Source organism: Tripterygium wilfordii, chromosome 18, assembly GCF_013401445.1.
Source record: "Tripterygium wilfordii isolate XIE 37 chromosome 18, ASM1340144v1, whole genome shotgun sequence".
Lineage (NCBI taxonomy): Eukaryota > Viridiplantae > Streptophyta > Magnoliopsida > Celastrales > Celastraceae > Tripterygium > Tripterygium wilfordii.
The window spans coordinates 11,620,368-11,636,818 of record NC_052249.1 but is presented as its reverse complement, the minus strand read 5'-3'; the positions used below and the strand labels follow the sequence as shown (position 1 = coordinate 11,636,818).

At 38.1% G+C, this 16,451-nt stretch overlaps 4 protein-coding genes across 6 annotated transcripts; 2 read left to right on the top strand and 2 right to left on the bottom strand.

Moving 5' to 3' along the window:
• The first annotated feature begins 945 nt into the window (after nt 1-945).
• LOC119983997 (squamosa promoter-binding-like protein 13A) lies at nt 946-3,672 on the top strand. Of its 2 annotated transcripts, none has more exons than XM_038827737.1 (4): nt 946-1,245; nt 1,638-2,065; nt 2,304-2,437; nt 2,840-3,672. In XM_038827737.1, exons 2-4 carry the CDS (start codon nt 1,659-1,661, stop codon nt 3,448-3,450), a joined length of 1,152 nt encoding a protein of 383 aa, XP_038683665.1. In that variant the 5' UTR covers nt 946-1,245; nt 1,638-1,658; the 3' UTR covers nt 3,451-3,672. The 2 variants fall into 2 exon arrangements, with proteins under 2 accessions (XP_038683665.1, XP_038683666.1); XM_038827738.1 differs by having other exon boundaries at nt 1,625-2,065.
• Nucleotides 3,673-4,493: 821 nt separating this feature from the next.
• On the top strand, nt 4,494-9,431 carry LOC119984651 (F-box/LRR-repeat protein At5g63520-like). The gene is made up of 10 exons (XM_038828714.1): nt 4,494-4,800; nt 5,396-5,503; nt 5,620-5,712; nt 5,824-5,937; nt 6,250-6,351; nt 6,432-6,471; nt 6,812-6,967; nt 7,140-7,321; nt 7,427-7,545; nt 7,693-9,431. The coding sequence occupies exons 1-10, from the start codon at nt 4,567-4,569 to the stop codon at nt 8,144-8,146; spliced, it is 1,602 nt and encodes a 533-aa protein (XP_038684642.1). The 5' UTR covers nt 4,494-4,566; the 3' UTR covers nt 8,147-9,431.
• Nucleotides 9,432-9,969: 538 nt separating this feature from the next.
• On the bottom strand, nt 9,970-12,438 carry LOC119983601 (gamma carbonic anhydrase-like 2, mitochondrial). The gene is made up of 2 exons (XM_038827284.1): nt 11,974-12,438; nt 9,970-10,527 (listed from the first exon to the last, which is right to left on the bottom strand). Exons 1-2 carry the CDS (start codon nt 12,368-12,370, stop codon nt 10,151-10,153), a joined length of 774 nt encoding a protein of 257 aa, XP_038683212.1. The 5' UTR covers nt 12,371-12,438; the 3' UTR covers nt 9,970-10,150.
• A 951-nt stretch (nt 12,439-13,389) lies between these two features.
• Nucleotides 13,390-15,471, bottom strand: LOC119984857 (MADS-box transcription factor 6-like). 2 transcript variants are annotated; one of them, XM_038828987.1, is made up of 7 exons: nt 15,273-15,471; nt 15,081-15,159; nt 14,813-14,874; nt 14,439-14,538; nt 14,293-14,334; nt 13,785-13,826; nt 13,390-13,662 (listed from the first exon to the last, which is right to left on the bottom strand). In XM_038828987.1, the coding sequence occupies exons 1-7, from the start codon at nt 15,452-15,454 to the stop codon at nt 13,648-13,650; spliced, it is 522 nt and encodes a 173-aa protein (XP_038684915.1). In that variant the 5' UTR covers nt 15,455-15,471; the 3' UTR covers nt 13,390-13,647. The 2 variants fall into 2 exon arrangements, with proteins under 2 accessions (XP_038684915.1, XP_038684914.1); XM_038828986.1 differs by having other exon boundaries at nt 13,469-13,655.
• Nucleotides 15,472-16,451: the final 980 nt, after the last annotated feature.

The following is a 16,451-nucleotide window of genomic DNA, read 5'->3' as shown; positions in this document are numbered from 1 at the left end:
TTGGCATGTTGGATATTTAAGGGTCTTAAATATGTGTTCATAATCAATCAGTATCTCACGTGTCAAATGGATTGAGGGTTAAAAAGTGAAACAATATTTGGAGTTGTAGTATTACTATTTTTTTGTGAGAATGATGGACATGATTGACAGAATAGAAAATTCTCTTTGGGTGTGACTAAAGAAGTTTTTATTCATTATAATATACTTAATTCTCTTGCTTAATCACACCGCATGAGTTCAATTCATACTCTTAATGTTATAATTCATTTCATAAATTCAAAAAGAGCTAATAACTAGACTGCATCATTTTCATTTAATGGATCGAGAATCAATGGCACTTTCAAATTTTGATTTATAGTGTATGATTGAAAACACAAATAGATGTGGGTGTAAGCAATCCATTGGAGTAATGCCAACTTCTTACCAAGGACAAGCCATTTATGAAGATGTATTTGCATCATGTAGTCTCTTTTTTTAATACATAATGATCAAGATCAAGTTCATTCTCTTTCTTGTTATGATGAAGGAAGATGAATTTGAATTACGTCGTGGATGAATTAATGACACAATTGTGTGTGAGAGAGGGTTGAGGGTGAATCACATACTAAGAGTGAGTTGATTGAGATCCACTTTATTTGCCATGTCGGCATGCCACACCATCGTTGGGATGGCTGTGACGGTTTTTGCTACACTATGTAGAGCATTATTAGACACTAAAATGTTCAGCGTCTGATCTCACGCGACATGGTAAGGAGCGTGGACAATTCAACATAAAGCAAAAAGAAGGCCAAAAGAAAGACATGCCATGAAATTGTGAAACACAAAGCCACATGCATTGTCCTAATCAGGCATCCATCCCTTGTACCTTTTTTTTTTTTCTTGGGTTGAAAAGAACAAACAGCCTGTCGTTGTTAATCTTTTCCTATCTTCATTCATGTACTTCTCATAAACCCTAAACATATCTTCCTCTTTTTGTTCCTTCCACTCTAGAATCTCAGCTATCTTCTTCCATTTTTGTGTACTCTCACTCTCTCAGAGGTCTCAACCTCGATAAAACTATCCCTCACTTTCTGTACGGTCACTGTTAATGGCATTCTGCAAATGGGTACCGTCTGAATAATTTTAGTCTCTTATTTTTCCATCCCTAGTGACTAATCTGCTCTATTGGGTCTGTATTGGGGAATCATTGTCAGTAACTGAGTGGCTGGAAAGAGTAAAACCTTTCTTGGGTTGGTGAACCTGCCTGTAAGTATTCTCTCTCTATCTCCTCTTTCTGTAAGTATGATTTCTTTATTTCTGTTCTTTCTGTATTGTAGCTTCCAAGTAAACTTTCTGTAATCTGTTGTGGGTTCTCTGAGCTAAGAGGAAAAAGTACATTTTGACTCCAACTATAGTTCGGCCAATTGTGGTTTTAGTAACTTCTTTAATTTATGCTTAATTTTCCTTTATTTGGATTAGTTTTCCACAGTCTACAGCACCGAAACACAAACTGTATGTGCACAGAATTGCTTGAATTATGTTATCTGGTCTCCGTATCATGTAATTCCAAATGATTTGTATGCAAGGATTGTAGTAGAAATGTTGAAAGTGAAGGTTTTGAGACAATATTGATTATATTGATTAGTGTGGAACAATAGGTGGAATTCCAGATTATATATATGGACTGGAAATCAAGAGCAACTTCTTGGGATTTGACTGAGTTTGCGCAAGAAGCAATTCCAAGCGTAGATGAGTCCGGTGGCTTTCAGAATCATGGGATTGGAGGCGATTTTTCGGTGGACTTGAAACTTGGTCAGGTGGGAAATTCAAGCAACCAGTCATCAACAAATAAGTGGAAAGAGCTTAGAGTCTCAAAAATGGCGTCTCTAAATTCGGGATCAGCGAAGAGGGCACGAGCAGGGACTAATGGAACTCAGGCAGTGTCGTGCCTTGTGGACGGGTGTGCTGCAGACCTTAGTAATTGCAGAGACTATCATAGGCGCCATAAGGTCTGTGAACTCCACTCTAAGACTCCACAAGTTACAATTGGTGGCCATAAACAACGATTCTGCCAACAGTGCAGTAGGTATAATGTGAATTAGTTGTCTCATTTTTATGCACAATTGCTTTGAATTTATTAGTAGGAATTGTTTCTGCGAATTATGTGATGAAATGCATTTATTTCGCAGAAATTCTGCGCTTTTAGGATCCTGTCAACCTTTTGATATGGATTCAAGCATCAGAAAGACTGGTCTCTTAACCAATTTTTAGTCGTGCAGGGATCAATTAGTGTTCCCTCACAGCTAACATTACTCTTTCTATAGGTTTCATTCGCTGGAAGAATTCGATGAAGATAAGCGAAGCTGTAGAAAACGCTTAGATGGTCACAACAGGAGGAGAAGGAAGCCTCAGCCAGATCCCATCACGCGTTCAGGTAGCATTTTGTCCAATTATCAAGGTGAGTTTCTTCAATGTTGATGATCAAATCTTATCTGCTCAAAATCAAAATCAACTTTATGTGGTTGATGTTCATGTTAGTGATGATCTAGTGGCCACTATCAAGTAATTTCTGTTGTCATGTCTACACATTTAGGTTGAGATTGACATTACTGATTTTACTTGTTTCTACTTATTTTGGTCAATGGCTTGCACTTGTGTGCTTTTCCTTCAATATCCTATCCCGACGCAGTCAAAAACGTAAGATTGATTGAGGCTAAACCTACGTTTAAGCCTAAAACATAAGTTTAGAAACTGGAATCCATCTCAAAATATTTTTATAAATCGTTGAATGATCTCGGAGGGAGACTACTAAGATCTGTAATTTTTTTCGCACAAGAATAACTTCCACCACCCTTTTCAGGTGCCTGTTTGCTGCCATTATCTAATGCGACATTTTATCCCTCCTCCGCTATGGTGAACCCAGGCTGGTCAGGGGTTGTAAATGGTGAAGCTGTGGCTAGGCATAATAATAGCTTGCAGCAGCAACTACACTTTGGGGACGAACAGAACCTATTTATTGAACCTTCATCTTCCGGGGGCAGCTATAAAGGAGGGAAGGAATTTGCATTCTTGCAAGCTACCTCTCCTGGAACTTCTTCTGTCCGCAGGCCACTTCTCAAGACCATTGCTTTTCCACAAAGCGTTGGGGGAAGCCATATGATGTTCTGTGACAGGTTAACAACACAAGTAGCCCGGGATTCGGATTGTGCTCTCTCTCTTCTGTCATCATCTCCACGGACGCAGACATCCGGGACTAATTTCAACAACATGTTGCATCCTAGTTCTATTCTTCCATCGCATCATCAGATAGGGCAGAGATTCAGCGATCATGGTTTAGATTCCATGGATTCAGTGCTGGTTTCTAGCGGCACGGATGCTAGCATCCATTCTACTGCTTCGAATTATCAAATGGGGTCTGATGAGATATCAGGAAACAAAGCTCCACAGACACTCCCCTTCTATTGGGAATAACTACTTCATAACTTGCTGCTGCTGCATATTCACTTCAAGTTGTCTGAGAGAAAAATGATTCTGTCTTTATTCATGTTTGGGAAAAATCAACTACTTCTCTTATTTTGTTGTGACAATGTAATATGTCTTGGGGTAATGAGGATTTGGCTTTTCTCATTTTGAACATTCTGTAGCGTTTATTCTTCGTAAGCAGTTGTTCTGAATCTTCTGATTATAGAATAACCGAACCCCGTCGTAGAGCCAACGGTTTGGGCTTCCCCAAGTCCGGCAATCTCTTTGAGTATAGGCCTTTTGGGGCAGCCCAATATGTAACAAAGCATTTGCGGTTCATTTCTGGCCCTGGGTGATGTACATTTGGGCTCATGGACTTAATCTGGGCTGCCTTCTAAAGACATGAGGCCCATTAATAAGCCCACCGAGTTCATTTTGTGTCTATTTATTACCGGGCCGCTATAACTGATCATGCCTGTAAATAGGCCCATTATGATTTGAAGTTGCCAGGAAGAAGTCGCTGAACGAAAGTAATCCTCATTGTTGCCAGCATGTTTACGCATCAGTTTATTTGGTTCTGTCATGTAGTGCCCGGCTCGAGTGGGTTGGATCACAAATCTCTGTAGTGTCAAGTTTGATAGTGTTAGACGAGTATCGAGTAACTATTGGACTAAATTTCTTGATTTACATTTCTTAAAGGAAGATGTGAAATATATAATATAATAGGCTAGGTTTGGTAACTAATAACAAACATTTTTTTTTCAAATTAATATGAATTGGTGTTGCACTTAAGAAGACAGTCTTAGCATGGATAAAATATTACTAATATACTAATTAAAAAAAGACATACTACTTTTTGCAATTTTTATGTCGTTTACAGGGGGTGGAAGGAATTTTTTTGTGACTATTTGGTCATTGGTGGTGGTGGCTGCAGAATCTGAGGCTTTGAATGAAAGCAGACCAAACTGTGGTGGTCTATTTGTAAATTTTTGAGAAATAGGAAACCCTCAACGTATGAAATTCGCCTTACAAAACACGTCAATATTCAAGACTTTATAATTCAAGAGTCTTGTGTGGTATTTTCTACAAACACATTCTGGGCATCAGTTTGCGAGCTTCGTTCCAATGGACAATCCATCTTCGCCATCGAAGAACAATGAAGCGAAGAAAACGCCGAAGTTGCCGACGAAAGGGATCGCTCTGATGAACGAGGACCTTCTGCAGAACGTACTGTATAGGCTGCCCGCTGTATCCTTTGCATCGGCAGCGTGCGTTAGCAAATCCTGGAACCAACTCTGCAATCGAATCCTCTCTCGCCCCAAACTGGCATCTGCTCTCTCTATGAACCCCTCTAAACAAGTAATTTCACAATCCCCTTACCCTAACCCTAACATTCTGTCTGCATGAACGTTTAAATTGATTTTTTGGCGTAATTTTTCAATTTTAAACGTTCTAATATCTCCTCAGTTTCCAATCAATGCAAAATTGCTACTGTGAAATCACTATAATTGTTCCTCCCTCGGCGAAATGAGGAGTTATAGATTATTTTTTTTATATATTTTTTGGAATTTGATGTCTCCCATTACCATTAAGTATCGAGATTTTAATCTACTGTGTTTCTCGGCATCCAACTGATGCATATTGTCTCAAGTTTTTTGGTTGCCTGTGAAGTCCATGGAGGAATGAGGACAGGCGCTTGAATACATAATTTGATTTTGATTTTTAGCTATGCTTCTCCTTTGGCTTTTGAGCTTATTTCAGTCAAGGGGAGTATCTTCTGCTCACAAATGATATTTGATGAGAGATGTCTGACGATTTTTTTTCCTTCCCTTTTTGTGTTCCTTCTTTGTCGTATTTTCTGCATCTGGACAGAACATAAGCATCTTACTTTTTAATACTGATGTTGCTTACTCTTTTACTATAACTGATTCTTGGATTTATGCATTAATCATAGGTTGCCTTACAAGAGGTTATTGACAAGGTTCTCTGCGAGCCTCTTCGTCCCGACTTTGCCATTGCAAATGTTGACAGAGGATTTGACTTGGCAGAGACTCTCCAAATTGTATGACTACAATCGCCCAACATTTTACTTTCGTTAACAACAAGAAAATTAATATTTCAATGTTCTTGTTCCCTTGGAATTGCTGGTTTCTGAATGAGTATATATTTGTGAATCAGCTTGTAGAAAAGCTGGGATCCCAAACTCCCATTGTTCTATCACGTGTCAGTGGAATCATTGGAAGAGATGCCACTACTGGTGAATTTAGAGAGGTCTGGATGCATACTATGCCTTTTATTTCTTTAGAAGATCAGACAGACGAGTAATATCCTTTTCATGATTTGTTTCTTTTCCCTAAATTGTAAACATATTGGATTTTTTAGGTCACTTGCGACGAAGATGAAGAAAATGAACCTGTGAATTCTTGCATCCTTTTGACTATAGGCTTTGTACCAGGTTTAAAAGTCGATGCTATCCCTTTGTTACGACCAAGGAAGGTATCTGTCCGCAAATAAGATTAAAGTTTTTCTTTCGTTTTTTCGAAACGCCAGTTTAGAGTGAATTCATTCCACTGAATTTCCTTATGTCTAATCCTCAGCTTGAAGGGCTTGTCAAAATTAGTTTGAAATATCATGGGGAACAAATGCTTATTAAGCTACTTTATTATGTGTGCATTTTTCTTAATAGACTTGTGACGTAAGCATGTTGTCCCTACTGATTGTGGCGTAGTCCATAGAGATTATAAATCTCATGTTTGCCTATAACTCATGAGAGGAACATGACTTATAAAATTGTTTCATGGACATCAGGCACCTCAAGCAGCAATGATTGACAACTTTGTGGTGGATATTAGGAATTACACAACCTCCATTTCAGGTTGTGCCACGCCTGTTGGGATTATAATGTTCGGAGTAAGTTTACTGTTACTGCTGCTTTCCTGCATTAGTGTCGAATTTCTTTCAGTTTTTAATGTGACGTTGTAATGTTACAGGATGCACGCATTGACCAGAAAGTAATCATTGAAAAGTTGGGTGAGTTTTGCTCACTACAAAAATTCCCACCCCAGCCCCACACAAAAAAAAAATCATCCCCCTGGTTGTGGGGGAAAGCAAATAGTGCTTCATTTGGTGACTAAGTTAGGTTGCCAACTGTATGAAAGGGAGCGTTTGGATCCATTAAAGAGTGAATGATGCAGTTCTCTGCCCTAGTTGACATTAGAATTTTATCCTTCTCAAATTGCAAATGAAACACTTGCTTTTGCTCGCATGTTTCACATTCAAGTGTGTTCTGAGTTTTCTTGGAAAAGGTTCGAGGAGTGTGGCAAGCTTGTGAATGCTTAATTGTTGTTTATTATAATCTTATATGTTGCAGACTACGCCATGCCTGCGGAAACTGTCATTGTGGGTCAAGAGAGAGGTCATTTTGTATTTAGAAATGGTAGTGGTTCAATAAATGTGTGCAGAAGTACAAACTACAATGTTGGTGCTGTTGCCCTAGTCTTTGCAAGGGATAGAAACAAACCTCACGGTACCCCTATGAACTTGTTGGCTATTGTTTTTTATTTCCTTGTTTTGAAACTCCTTTTTTAGCATTTAGTAGCAAAATTTATGATGCATTATATTTAATCCTTATAATGTACTGCTCATTTAGTGTGCATAACTGTTGTCTTCTCTATTATATTGCTTTGGCTAATGCGTAGGTATTGGCAACATTCAGTTCCATGTGGCATTGTCGAATGGTGTTTCACCAATAGGACCGAGCTATAGGGCTGTATCTGTGAGATCAAACAGCTCCAGTAACGGTACATGGCTCACTGCCAGAAGAGAAGGACAACAAGTAACCCTTGATGGCCAAACAATTCTAGATGATATCAACAATGCGGTATAGTAATAATATTTCTCTCTCTTCAATAAAATGAATGCTCAATAATATTCATGTGGATGGTGAGTTGATTGATCCTCTTGTTAATGTATAAATATGATGCAGTTGGAAAATCGTATTGGGCGTCCAGAACTTTATGTTGGGGTTGTGAGACGAAGAAAATGCTCCATTGGATTAGAGAAGCCAAGGTCGCTAACATCATTGGCATTCCATGGAGTTGTGGGGTAAGATTTTTAACTTTCTTATTATCTTTATTCTCTATCAGAGGCTTGCTATGCCACATGTTTGGGATTCAGAAGGAAGTTAGAAATTTGTTGCACCGTGTCATGCACTTGACAATATTCTTACATATCCTTTTACTTTTCCAACAGTGGAGATGAGGAATACCTTTATGCCGATGGTGTTGGCATCAAAACTGGTGATTACTTGCAATTTTACCAGTCAGATCCCAACATTGCATTATCTTCAATCGGTAATGTGACTGAAAGCCTCAGAAGTTTGAAGCTTGAATGGAGTTCTAAGAATTGCATTCATGTGGATAGTGGTGGTAGTAATGTTGCTAAGAACGAAGTTGTTGGTGGTTTTATATTTGCTTGCTGTGGCCGTAGTGCATCATTTTACGGGCATGTGAATGTTGAGAGCTCTCCATTCTTAGAGAACTTTCCTGGGGTTCCATTAGCTGGAGTGTTTTGTTGTGGAGAAATTTTGCGCGGTTCCTCAACTTTGACTGGCCAAGAAGGCCATCATGAGAGTTCCACCCCTTGCTGTCTACATATATATAGTACAGTTTATCTGATGATGTCATATAATTCAGCGCCTCAATAGTTACCCGTCAATTCTGTTTAAGATGGAGCAGATCTAGTTGAAGGTTTTAGTTTTAGCTTCTGCTTTGTGATAATACGTTTATCATTTGCATAAGCAGGTATTCTGTCAAGGCAAACATTAGATGACCTTAGAAAAAACTTCTGCAGGAACTAAATAGTTGTGGCAGTCTTGATAAGAAATTCTTGTACCTTCTCCCAGAATTAGATATTCGTGACCGGTAGCTGATGAAGGGGCATGCATATAACTCAGTTTTCTACTTCTGAATACTACTTTCATATTAGTTTTCGCTTGTGTATTTGTCTATCGAACAAAAGTGTGATGCAATAAATTAAATTACGTACGTGTTTTCATTCTTTCATGTTTGTCCTTGAAGTTAAAATGTTAGGTGCTTTGAGCAGACCTCTTTGGTGATGCAAAGAAAGCTTGGGCATCTGCTCGCAAGATGCTATTTCCAGAATCTGCTACTTCATATTGCTGGTTCACAGCATCTCTATCGGCGCAAGAACTCTTGATGGCAGCAGTGTGTACAAAATGGTAGAGGTGCCCTAAACAAGGTGTGTTGTTCTGCTTCTGCATCCAAAGGTAACTTGATTTGCAAAATGATTGAGTAAGCACATGCGTATGACTAGAGTTTCATCTTGTCTTGTTCTTCTTAGAGATTATAAGAATCATTGCTAGTAGTATCATAAGAAAAGACTAAAGTAGAAGGAGAAGAAGAGGAATCATTATAGCTGAAATGTAAATCAGTGTGATATTGGCACGGCTCAATCAAATGAAACGACCCAATATATCCTTTGGGAGATTTGATTTGATTGAGCCATTCCAACATCTCCACTTCCTTTGAACTTACCCAGAGACAGGATGATCAACAAAGCAGGGAATTGATCAAAACATTTACCCCATATGAGTCTGAAACTTGTAGACAAGCAAGCTTTATTCAGGAGCTGTGGTGATTGATCATGTAAACAACAAATAGCCTGCGAGTGGTGGAACAAAGTGTAAGAGAAAGAAGAAAGTAGAAGAAATGGACAAGGGATTGGCAAGAAAATAGAATGGTTCAGAAAAAAAAGGGTTGAGATGTCAGTGTCTTTGCTCGATTTAGAAGTTTGAAAATTGATTTAAAATTAATTATGGGGGGTCGTCCATACGCTTGGTGGTTGATGACATTGGCCAACTGCACGCAGAAAGGGTCCTTTCCCTCGCTTGTACTTTCTTATGTTTAATGTTATTGTCTACAACAGCTTACTAATTGACTAATAATACAAGCATAAAAAGGTTAAATGTTTCATAGATTTTACAATCAAATTGTGAATAGCGGTCTCAATTAGCGCCATTCATTATGATAATATTGTTAGAAATAAATGCTGAACAGGTCATTGATTTTTCAAAATATTTTTTGGTGTCTGTATGTAGTAATAGGGGATGTAAGAAAGTCATAGGGATGACAAAACTCTATCTAATCCGGATAATCGAATTTGTCCGACTCGGAGTAAATCACGTTTTGACATAAGTTACGTGTTCGAAATCTGGATCCAAACACAAAATTTTTGTTCGGTTAAAATCTGAGTTCGGGTCTAAACACAAAAATCTTGTTAGGTTTACTTATTCGGATCTCAATTCGGATTTAAACCAATTCTGATATGATCAATTAAGTACATTTGAAATTCAATACAAGTTAGGATCCGGACATATAAATATTTCATAAACATGTAATGTTGTCCGATCCGAAACTGATTTTTTACCGTCTCTAGTTGAACACTGAAGGGACAACCCACAAAAAATTTGGTTAAGTGTGTGATTGTTGGTGGACGTACCAAATATCATGGTGAGTGCAGCATTACTACCATATAATTCATTTGATTATACTAACAAAATGTTGTTTCAGCAACAAGTGAAATCAAACATAGAATAAGAAACACAAGCTTAGTCATGTTCGAGAGCCATTGCTACCTTGAGAGGAAAACTCTAACCAACTCATACATTTGAACATCACAACAAAAATAATCAAATAGAAATCCCCAATGATTTCTTGAACTTTTCGACTTCTAAATATACTGTGGAGTAAGGAAGAAACTCCGAGTAATAGCTTCGGCTCAAATCATTTATAGCAACAGCAAGTTTAGGGAGTTCTAAGATCTCTTCATTCGTCAGAGCCCTCACAAATTTTGCTGGATTTCCCGCCCAAAGTTCACCAGTCGGAATTCTCCTTCCTGGAGGAACCACAGACCCAGCTTCAAGGATTGAGCGTGTCTCCACCAGAGAGCCTTCCATAAGTATGGAACGCTGCCCAATAATACACTCTGGCTCAATTGTGCAGGAACGCAAGAGACTGTTTGCACCAATCGTCACATATCGCTCTATCAATGTCTCCGCCGGTAAGCCTGAAAATTTGAAGGAACAATAACATAAATTTAACTCAAACTCCTCCGTGGAGCTTATACCAAGAAGTTGCCCATTGTATTCTCAAGATTTTACTGTTCAACCAAGAGATGAGAAAAAACAGACAAGTGGCGTATAAACTTTTCTTGAATGCAACATATAACCTATTGAAAACAATTCCCCTTGGTTTTCATGCTGGTATTAGGCACAAAAATCCACATTCGTTGGCCTTTGCTATACATAATTACAAACTACCAGTTTCAAGCTCTGGGAATGCACAAATGTAATACATTGAACTCCCCATGGTAATAGGGCAACAAAAACAGACCAGATGTGTGAGCAAAAAAATACATAAGTCAAGGCCATTAATTCCATAAATACATCATTTTATGAAGCTGGCATGAGGTGCCAATGTTGATTGTTGAAAAAACAAAGCATGGGCCCAGGTCTCTAATGTCTCTTTTTGAATGTAAAATAGCCAAATTCTCACTCCAAATCTTGCCTTGCTAGTGAAAAGTAATAGCTTAAGATTCAATACAATCAATGATGAAGTACCCAGATTACACAGAGAAAATAAAAAAGGGGGGGGGGTGCAGCAAAAATATAAAGAGTGCATGAATAGCCTTTACTTAAGCTATTTAGCATTCAACATGGCCTACTTTCTCATACCATTAGTTGTAACAGTTACAATTTCATTCATTGTGGACTTTCAAACCCTGTTCGATTAATGCAGCCCTGGTTAAATCAGTGATCAAATGATAGCTTAACTTCATGTATGTCGTAAACAAAATAAAACTCTGTACAACTATCACATAGTCAACCGCAAGAGCTTTTGATGGAGATGCATAGAATCAAAATCCCCCAACCCTACCTTTTTCTTTTCTTTTTTTGTCTTCCCTCTTGACAGACATTGAAGAACAAATGATGAGCTTTTGATGGAAAACACTTGATATCTGTACAATTGTATAGGAAGCCTGAACCAGACAACGAAATCCTTGTTTACAAGAATATCATAGTGAAGCTAATACCGTGGTCTCAAAACTAATGAACCACCCCTTCATTAGGCAGTGATGAGACCAACCAAAGTCCAGATACAATTAACCCAAAGCAAGTGATGCAAAGCAGTTACTAGTTACTAGTTAATACTCGTGTATTCCTTAAAAGTAATGCAATTCAATCCATAGTTATGATTACTAACCAATCCAATACAAGTTTCCTCAAATGAAAATCCATCTTGTTACATCCATTGCACAATCCCTAATCAAATCTGTTCACCCGCTTCATTTAATTTTACTCACAGATTACTAATAATATAAAAGTTGCACGATCATCCAAATTCAACTTACTATGGCAGTTAAACATCAATAAAGATAGAACAAGATATCTCAGATTTCCTCAGAAAGCAAGCACAGCACTAAAAGATTAAAATTAAAAGAAAATATCGGAACCTGTTGGTGATGACCAGGCAGCATGAATCACGCAGCGTTCTTGAACGTTGGAGGAGAAACCGACGGAGATCTTGTTGAGATCGCCACGGAGGACCGAGCCGCTCCAGACAGAGGCTGCATCCCCCACCGTGACCTGCCCCGCCAGGACCACGTTTGGGGCCACGTAAGCGTCCACGGCGATCTTAGGAAGCCATTGGCCCAAGGAAATTATCTGTCTCTGCCCTCTATAGTCCCACTTCACGCGATCCTGTGATGGCGTTATCGCCTTTTTTGGCGGCTCGTCCGTTGCCTGAACGGCAGTCCCAGCGGTCGCGAGAGAACGGCGAATATGGTTGTGGTGGTGCTGTGAGAGTGCATTTGCTAAAGTTCTTCTGGAGATGCGAGCTACGGTCGTCATTTTCAGGCGAGGTTTACAACGACAGAGCTACGAGGTCAGAGTATTGGAACTTGACCTCAACAGAATGGAAATGGAAAGCAGGAAAGGAGGACGTGGGACGGTGGGAGAGTGCAAGGTGTCCCTGGGTTACGGGTCGGCCCATTAATGTTATGGGCCGTATCGGGATTAAAATGGCAGGCCTGATAGTCAGGCCCATGGATGTCTAGATTTTGGGCTTTCAAAGTTCAAAGTGACTGGTATATGCACGCACCCTCTCTCATACATGCAAATACAAGTGCAACTTCTCTACCATTAATTGTAGTGAACACACACGTTAGTGCCCACAACAATACTTCTCTCCCCAGTGCCGGAGTAGCCACTTTAATGCCAAAACGGCATCTTAGAATGTGTCTTATTGAAAAAATAAATAAAAATCTCGCAAAGTGAGACGATATTCATGTGTTGTGTCCGCAAGTGGGATATGGTTGGGTTTTTTTGATTGGTTTTCAGCTTGACGACTAGTTTAATGGATTAGGTTCAATCTTTTTATTTTTATAGAAATCGTGATGCCCTGGCTAGCCTGGTGTCCCAAAACCCTAGGTTAGGTTGTTTTGGGCAACGGCAGGCCCTGCCTCTCCCATCATATGCTGTCCATCTTAAGCATCTTTCGTGACTCTCAGCCCAACAAGGTCGAACATATATTTTTCTCACTCTAAAAAAGGCCAATTGACTAATGTTACCATTAAATGTGGTCAATAGTGTTAAAACCAAAAGAAAACCTACTCACGGAAGTATTTTTTCACAGCTTATCTGTTAACTTACTTCACAATTTATAAGCTCATAACAAGATCTATCTTTGGTATTGTTTTGGTTATTTAGTCGCGGTACTATATTGGTGCAAACAATTTTGCTTAGAGTCCATATATATAGTATTAATGAAAATGGGCATATATAGTTAGTCGTAAATATACATTAACATTAATATGAATTGAAATCTGTCTTCTTCCAACTCAAAGCGATTATATTCTTTCACACTTCTCACATTCCCACATGATCTAATATGGTTAAAAAGGACTAATAAGAAAACTACATATAATCAAAGCCATATATATATATAGAGGCGTATAGTAGCTTAACCTTCTTGAAACGACTCCTTATATAGAGAGGCCTCATTCCATTAATAGATGATAAACCCTAGCCGGCTTCATTATTCCTGAATGATTACTCATTACATGAATGTGATATCTGCTTCCAATATTCTTGAACTTGTTTCTCCATCAATATGATCATCGTGTAGTTCATGCAGCTTTAACCTCGAACAAACAAAACATTTTCCCATCAAACTCATATGTTAATCATATATAGTTTACATTATTCACCAACGTAATAATTGAAATTAAACGTGAGTATATATATATAGTTTTTAATATCTCACTCTTTTCTTGAGCCGAGTGTTCTCCTCCTGCATGATTCTTTGCTGCATGTATATGTATATAAAGTGAAATAAATTATGATCAGTACAATATTTACGTAAATATATTGTTTTTTCAAAAATGATAACCCAGCAGTTTGATATCACAGTTATCCCAGTTGTTGAGTTGTACGCTCAAAGGGTTGTCCAAAAAACTCGTGCCAAACCAAACCGACTGCCAACTCGACTCGATTGGTCGGTTATTCTCAAATATATATTAGTAAGGACCGACTGAAAAACTGACAATAATCGATCGATCGATCGATTAAATTATGTCAAAAAAGTTTATTGAAATCGACTATGGACACCCCTAGATGCACATGATTCAAGTAAATTCGTGAAACTCAACATGTCCTTCATGATGCACATGAAATCAGATACATATAACTCAACAGCTAAAATAACCGAGATATCAGTTGTTGGTATCTCTATCATAGTTTTTAACTATCAGCTAAGCTAGTTAGTGTCATACCCTTCTCTTCAACAAGTTGATGTGTTCCAAACCCATGCGTCTCTGTTGACCAGGATTAGTGTAAACTAGTCATAATAATCACATAACCACTTTGTAGTTGTTATTTAGAAAATAATAATTGAGATTTGAGATCCTTGATCAATCACCTTCTTAGAGCGGATCCGTTCAACTCCTGTTCTTAGCTGTCGCTCTAGCTGTCTTAATTCTTTCATACCCAAAGATGATATATCTTCCCCAGCTAAGTGCCTACACAGTATTAAAATTGAACAAGATTAAATGTTTATTTAAGACAAAATTACTGTAATTATTAAGTATGTCACATTGTCATGAGTCTTTTTTTTCGATAACCGAGAATTCCTCAGTCCAACATGTTCACTGAGAAGATGGACCAACTCTAAATCCAGTCTGTCAACTCAGCCCACGTTGACGACAGGGAAGACCAAGCTAAATCCTGTGTGGGAAAAAACGTCGAAACTATTGAACGTGAGAGTTGAATTTGCGACCTACCGCATTTGCTTACCTAAGTTTTGTTTCCAAGTCCCTGATTGCTCTCTTTGACTCCTCCATCTCGTGCCTCCAATACTGTGGAACAACAATGCATGACCAGTGGCTTTAGTCTTTAGACATGATTGACCTGCTACCTTAATTGTCGAATTTGATGTTTTCTTACCTTAACATGGCATTTTTTCTTTGATTTTTACAGTTCTTAATAAGAACATAAGTAGAAGTAAAGAGCGATTTGATTTGAAAATTTTACTGCAACATTGAAAAATACCTAAAAATAATACCTCCATAGTCCGAGAGAGCTGGTTATTTGACTGAGGCAAACCAACTTCGGTCCGATACTTTGCGACTGTCCTATCCATGCTGCAACCATACATCATCGATATATATATATATATATATATATGACATAAATCAGGAAGTGCTATGTAAGTAAAATCGCATGCACAATTATGAAGGAGAGAATAAGTAGTAACTCATGACTAGCGAACTGGAAAAGTTTTGCCGAGGGAGAGAAGATGAGGATTGCGATTTCAGCATCACAAAGGATGGAAAGCTCAAAAGCCTTCTTCAAGAGCCCATTTCTCCGCTTTGAGAAGGTGACCTGCCTATTTGTTGGGTTCTCTATTCTCTTCAGCTCCACTTTGCCTCTCCCCATTCTTTTTCTCTCTTCTCGCACACTGTGTAGTAGTCTTCGTCGACTTGGGATTTTTTAATTACATATATACATATATATAGAGAGAAAAAGAGACTGCAACAGGGACCAGGGTACTAAAATAGACTATAGTTGTCAATGCAACCTAAAAGTAATCAGTAATGATCTATAGATAGCGATCGATCCCAGTTGCAGGTATTTCATGTGTATTATGTGAGACATGTGGAGCCATGAATTCACTTGATCTTGTGTGTCTAACTCAATATTGAAGAACAATGTCTCCCAAGTTGTTAAGAACATATAATACCACATCGGTAAGACTTGTGTTTTCCAATGGATATATATGAGTAAACCCACTTTCAAACAACTAATTATGCTTTTTTCCTAGTTATGTGAGTTGGGTTTGACCCACTTGTTGGGTTTGAGAGGCATAAATCCGTGAAAGTAATCCGATGTATCAATAGGAATCGAAATCCCAAAACGGACAATATAATTGATTGTTTGAGTGTGGATTTATTGTGAATTTAAAATTGGTTTGAGGAACAATGAATACAGTCATGGATGACAGGACGCCACTACGTATTGTACCCTTTTTATTTTGTTTGAAATTTCTACGTTGATCATGCACCTAATTAAGAAGCGCTCCATGGTTAATTTTATAGCTCAATTTGACTATTAGATTGCTTAGTTTTTGTTGTGCGTATTTTTCATTGCATGGTGAAAATATTATGACTTTTGTGCTAAATCCATAACATTTTTACATGCAAATCAAATCTAACGTAGTAAATTCAAAAAAAGGGGAAAAAAGAAAAGAAAAAAAGTAAACGAGTTGATTGAGAATGATACAAATATAATTATATAAATATTATAAACAAAATAAAGATAAATGGAGAGTCAAAAGACTAAAAGAGTCTATAGTGGTTGGGTTTAAGAACACATATATTTCTACGTTGTAAGAAAATAAACGATTGGTCTAAAGATTAACATACATCGACTTATA

Bases quoted from the DNA above. Each gene is read 5' to 3' on its own strand.
- LOC119984857 (XM_038828986.1), bottom strand. From the start codon at position 15,454: ATGGGGAGAGGCAAAGTGGAGCTGAAGAGAATAGAGAACCCAACAAAT. The intron at 15,160-15,272 runs GTTACTACTTAT...GTATGGTTGCAG, and splicing joins TTCCAGTTCGCTAGTCATGA to CATGGATAGGACAGTCGCAA. The intron at 14,335-14,438 runs GTGATTGATCAA...CCTGGTCAACAG, and splicing joins AACGGATCCGCTCTAAGAAG to AGACGCATGGGTTTGGAACA.
- LOC119983601 (XM_038827284.1), bottom strand. From the start codon at position 12,370: ATGACGACCGTAGCTCGCATCTCCAGAAGAACTTTAGCAAATGCACTC. The intron at 10,528-11,973 runs GTTCCGATATTT...TCAAATTTTCAG, and splicing joins TGCCTGGTCATCACCAACAG to GCTTACCGGCGGAGACATTG.
- LOC119983997 (XM_038827737.1), top strand. From the start codon at position 1,659: ATGGACTGGAAATCAAGAGCAACTTCTTGGGATTTGACTGAGTTTGCG. The intron at 2,066-2,303 runs GTATAATGTGAA...CTCTTTCTATAG, and splicing joins TTCTGCCAACAGTGCAGTAG to GTTTCATTCGCTGGAAGAAT. The intron at 2,438-2,839 runs GTGAGTTTCTTC...CACCCTTTTCAG, and splicing joins CATTTTGTCCAATTATCAAG to GTGCCTGTTTGCTGCCATTA.
- LOC119984651 (XM_038828714.1), top strand. From the start codon at position 4,567: ATGGACAATCCATCTTCGCCATCGAAGAACAATGAAGCGAAGAAAACG. The intron at 5,504-5,619 runs GTATGACTACAA...TTTGTGAATCAG, and splicing joins TGGCAGAGACTCTCCAAATT to CTTGTAGAAAAGCTGGGATC. The intron at 6,472-6,811 runs GTGAGTTTTGCT...TATATGTTGCAG, and splicing joins AGTAATCATTGAAAAGTTGG to ACTACGCCATGCCTGCGGAA.